At 40.9% G+C, this 5,447-nt stretch overlaps 1 protein-coding gene across 1 annotated transcript; it reads right to left on the reverse strand.

The window, feature by feature from the left end:
* Nucleotides 1-1,511: 1,511 nt before the first annotated feature.
* Nucleotides 1,512-5,179, reverse strand: LOC124274400 (putative fungistatic metabolite). Its single transcript, XM_046709777.1, has 4 exons — nucleotides 4,857-5,179; nucleotides 3,197-3,328; nucleotides 2,051-2,181; nucleotides 1,512-1,726 (listed from the first exon to the last, which is right to left on the reverse strand). Exons 1-4 carry the CDS (start codon nucleotides 5,146-5,148, stop codon nucleotides 1,580-1,582), a joined length of 702 nt encoding a protein of 233 aa, XP_046565733.1. The 5' UTR covers nucleotides 5,149-5,179; the 3' UTR covers nucleotides 1,512-1,579.
* Between the last annotated feature and the right edge of the window lie 268 nt (nucleotides 5,180-5,447).

Consider the following 5,447-nt stretch of genomic DNA (forward strand, 5'->3'; position numbering starts at 1 on the left):
TGCTAGTGGCCGTTACGGTTTGCTACGTACAGAGTATTGGCTCGCTACGCCTGAAACTACTTGTCTTGTCTTGCCGCACAAATTGTGTAAGTAAAGCCAAACGTTATGCTTTGGCGGTCAAATTTATCGTATTTTGATAACTAAATAATTATGTATGAACTTGTTCTAAATTTTGGACCAAATGTTACAAGAATTGTGGAAAACATCAAATGGAAATAATGTTTGGTTATATTTGTCAAAACAACATACATTTCACAAACCAATGTGGTGCCAGGTGACAAGTATTACGATATGTATGTGTGTAACTGGGTGTGGATAATTTCAGTTAAATAGTGAAGTTACAGACGAATTTCTAATTTGAGAGGCTACGGCTTGCTTCACGTTGAGACACACGTAAGACCAGGCCATTAAAATATGCTTAATCTGAACACATGTCTAATCGTAGCATATATGTTCTTTTAATTTATGGCTAAATTTGGCCAAATTGCCAACAGCTGAGGGGATTATGTAGGGTCCATGTTGGAAGCGAAGGTACTGTAAGTACCCATGGCCCTTAGTACGGTGATCTGCCTTCAGTTACTGGCGATCTACAGACCGTTTTTATATTGTATTGTCCTGATCGAGATCAAATCAAATTTTAGAAATAGATGCTAGTTTTAAAATTCTGTTGCTGTGATATTCTAGTAGGTTTTGTTGTCCTTCGTCGACAGGTATTTCCATTTAACTGTGTTTATAACGAATATATAAATAGTTTTAGTCACCATATGGCTGAAGTACTGCCGATATGACTATCATTTGTAAATTACTCGCTCACTACTTGCCGTCATGAAAAAGATTAAAAAATAGTGGAACAGCATACATCCCAAATCATCAAGGGCACAAGTTCATCCCTAGGCTGATGTGTATAGTCAACGGTTTAGGGGGGTTTTCGTTAGAAACGAAGGCCTGTGGACAGACATGCTGACTGCTACATTGCTGCCCAAACCCGTTCAGTTTCACGCGAGGGCGGTGAAGTAGCCTAATGGTTAAAGCGTCCACTCGTCACGCTGAACAACCGGGTTCGATTCCCCACATGTGAAGCCCATTTTGGTGTCCCCGCCGTGACATTCCTGGAATATTGCTAAAAGTGGCGTAAAACCATTATCACACACTCAGTTTCAAGCGGGGAAATATACTCACAGGAATACACTCAAAGTAGGATAGTCAGACAGATCATCTTTATTTCCTCAAAAAAATATGAAGATTGTTACATATTACAACAATGTTACAAGTTGCATATACATTGAATCAATACACAGTTAATTGTGAGAACAATTTGGAGTGACAGACAGTCATAAAATCAGACACTTATAGCATAACTTTCTCCCAGCCTGTCATATTTAAATTAACAAATGTTGTCCACCAAGCAAATCAGCAATTATTACATCGTCATCATTTCCCCAGAATTCAACAAAATCAGAAACTGATATAATAGCATATATCCTTTCAAACATTTCCTTTCTCAGATGATTGAGAACTGTACAAGACATAATACAATGTTTGACAATATCAGATGTACCAAGGAGCACACGCGGACAGTTCATTGTTGAGTTGCATAGATAGAGATGGTATAGAAACCGCCACAAATCTGTTGTGCGTCCCCTGCACATTCATAATTACATCGATCGTCTGGTAGCTTCGGATAGGCCGGGCTTATAGCATTATCACAGAAGCATTGCTGAGAATGCTGAAATATAATACAATGACGTATAGTGGCAGAGGTGAGGTTAGATGTAGTGAAGTGTAACATTATTGTTCATAGATGTAGTGAAGTGTAACATTATTGTTCATAGATGTAGTGATGTGTTACATTATTGTTCATAGATGTAGTGAAGTGTAACATTATTGTTCATAGATGTAGTGATGTGTTACATTATTGTTCATAGATGAAGTGATACGCCATCTTATCGTTAAGGTGATCGTTACTCCCATATATAGGCGGCAACCATCGCCGCGTCAGGAACACTGTTTGGAACAAACCCCCACATACCGTTCCGTCATGGTAACTTACCTCTGTTCCAGCATACGGGTAGCCAAGGATACGACAGTGGCTGATGCATATGTCGTTAGTCATGTTAGTCCATTCCAAGTGCGCATAATCCATTATACGACTGTCATTGTCGGTAAAACACCCATGATAATCTACAAAGAAAACAAGTGAGAGTTATGAAAGACGATACACGCCGTCTTTGGGAGCCGTTCAACAAAGTGATCGTTCTGCTGCCAGCGTAGTCTTTAGGGCTTCGCTCTCCTTAGGTACGATCACTGTGTGGGAACAGAAACCCGACCTTAATGGAGCTTACTCAAAGACGCGTGTGGCACGTTCGATTGTGTGGCCTTATTCCCGTATTTGACTCCAAGCATAGATAACACAGGTGCATCTGCTGCTGGTAATACATTTTAAATGGGCGGTGGGGTAACCTAGTGGTTAAAGCATTCGCAGGTCACGCCATAGACCCAGGTTCGATCCCCTACATGGGGACAATGTGTGAAGCCCATTTCTGGTGTCCCCGCCGTGATATTGCTGGAATATTGCTAAAAGCGGTGTAAAACTAAACTAACTCACTCACTCACTCTAGATCATGCATTGAACATGTCTGAAAGTTGTTTCCAATTAACGGATCAAATGCCGAAATAATAGGAACAGTTCTTGTTCACTGGAAGTCGCCAATATTGAAGTTACAGAAACCTCCGAAATACTTGCATAAAACTTGTCTTTCTTCAAATTGTTGACACCAAGATTGTCTGACATGCAGGTGTACTTAACAACGAATCTGCTTTCCTTCTGTTTGAAGAGTTTATCGGTCTGGCTCATATAAGTCTGGAAGTCTGTATTGTACCACATATTTGTATGGCGTTTGTCAACATATCCCACTAATCAAGAGTCAAATATTCCAAAAATGCACCAAAAACCTATAAAATCAACTATGTGTATGTTGGCTCACATTAACCTTGCATGTGTATATATTTAATGATGTTATTAAACATAAAGGTTTAGAAAGATGCCGATACCCATCCATAAGCATACGTCGGATATCATCATGTTCATTTCATTCACTGAACGCTTTGCTCCTCTCTTAAAACCTCTTCGGATCCTGAGGGTCAACAGAACAGTTGTCATGTGTTGTCCTTTGCGGTATGTCTTGCATTGACTTACATTTGAAGCACGACCATGTGTGCATGGAGTACTTGTGATCTGTGGAACAGTTGCAGATCCCGTCAACACAGCCAGTTGCAGGGGCAAGACAGTCTCCAGCAAGGGCACACGCTGAACCCATTTGATTTGTCGCTGGAATAGTGATGGACATCATATCATGTGAAAATCTTCACGAACAAAGCCAAGTCTTCTGGATCATCTGCATGTGTCAAGGCAAAAAAAAACTGGGTTGTTCGATAGCAAGGTTTTCACTTACTCTGCATTACTCGTTCGAAATGACGACCCAGGAAATATAAGAATAACACATTTGGACCTCGGAGAGTTTGAGGTTTCTTTCGCTTCCGTCTATATTTGTTGTGGAGGATCCATTGTATGTTTTGTTCATGTAGCTTTAAAATAAAACCTGTGATTTACCGATTGAGAAACGGAGGCCAACTATAAAATTTAAGAAATCATTTCCACAGAATGATTACATAAAATATTCCTGCCACTCTTATTCGACTCTTCTTTGCATGATGCTAACTGTAACGTGTAGGCTGCTGCTCGAACACTGGAGGAAATCACTACAGTTTTCAAAGAACCGAAAACTGTCAATAATCTAAGTCATCCAGAGAAAAAAAATCGGTTTCATTTACATGCGCTGACTGAGAGAGTATTGTGCCTCAAAGTGCTTTAGGATTGTATTGTGGTACCACAAGAAACAACCCGGAGGTAGTTTTACGTTAAAGTATGGTGTATTAAATCTAGCATCAAATCAAGCCCGCCAACCAGTCCGACCACCTCCGCTCAAACATCTAACCATATAATGATAACAATAATTGTGAATTTATAATGCGCCTTTTCCATGTACAAGGCACATGCTCAAAGCACTAACACACAATCTGATTATTATTACCCCAGATAAGCAAAGCTGCCTGTTAGGCGCTAGAAGGTTAATGTTCACATGGCCTATCCCACCGGGTGCCCATTTTCTGCTGGGTGAACAGAAGCAATTTGAACAAACCCACTTGCCTAAGATGAGACCACATGTATCACATGTGCATCGTTGTGGGGCAGGACTGAAGTCCTAGAAACTCTCAGGAGTCAAGCTGCCAAACACACGGTCACCCATCCAAGGATTCTCCGCGCCCAACGTTGCCTAACTTCAACCATCTCAGTTAACAAAATACCTTGCTGTATTAACCACCCTTGTAGCAAATTCAGTGGCAGCACAAACAGAAAGACAATATGACACACAAAGATGACCATACCCAACTGCGCCAACAGTCACGCTTCCAATACAGGCCTTGCCACGGTGTTTAATTTGATCCAACTTGAGATGACTGAGGTTCCAGACCTTCAAACTATATGGGTATATTGTAAGAGGCACATTTTCAGACCATTGTTATCTCCCATTCTAAATATAGTAACCGGCACGTCTTTGCCCTCGACAGAAACAATGTAATACATATACAACACTGTTTCACGTACATATCATTTGTAATTGTGAATATTTGTTTGTTGTTTAACGTTGCAGTCTGATGGTCGGAGTCAATCCAGTGATTGAAATTATTGGCTAACATTCACGCCGTCAAACAAGACACAGAGACTCACCACCTATCTTCTGAAGACCAATAACTATGACTATCAGTATAAACAAACATGTGATGAAAACACTCACCTCTGCATGTCAGGTATAGTTTAGTCCCATTTTCCGCAGATGTCTGGACGACGGTTGGCGACGTGAAACCAGAGGCGTACCCACGGCATAGCTTGGTGACTTCGTTGTATTGGAAACTGAGGCAGGGGACATCCAGCTGGCAGAGCCTGTAACATTGGTCCTGTCTCGGGGCTTGCCTCGTCCACATCTTGTACTTCAGGATCATCAAGTCGTCAAAAGATTGGACATATCTCACTTCACACTCCTCACACCTACTGTTGACAAACTGCTTTTGTTTCACAACATACATCATCAATAGAGCTAAAGCATATACTCCAACAGACATCAAACTCATTTTGAAAATCTAATATAATTCTGTTTCGCTATGTCTATGCCTTTCGCCTGCAATGGAACGAAATGGAAGAATGCTGGATATACTTACGGAAAAATCCCATGAGAGCACTGTCACCTTAGAGGGCAGGCATGAATGCACACGGACACAGCTGTTCCCTTTTAATACATTAGTCGGCGGGTACATCGTTTGCAATATATTATTTATTCTCCCCGCACTCAGGGAAGCTATGGTGCAGGGGTTGTTTAATTATTAATATA

Source organism: Haliotis rubra, unplaced genomic scaffold, assembly GCF_003918875.1.
Source record: "Haliotis rubra isolate DU_JTF1 unplaced genomic scaffold, ASM391887v1 Scf190, whole genome shotgun sequence".
Classification (NCBI taxonomy): Eukaryota; Metazoa; Mollusca; class Gastropoda; order Lepetellida; family Haliotidae; genus Haliotis; species Haliotis rubra.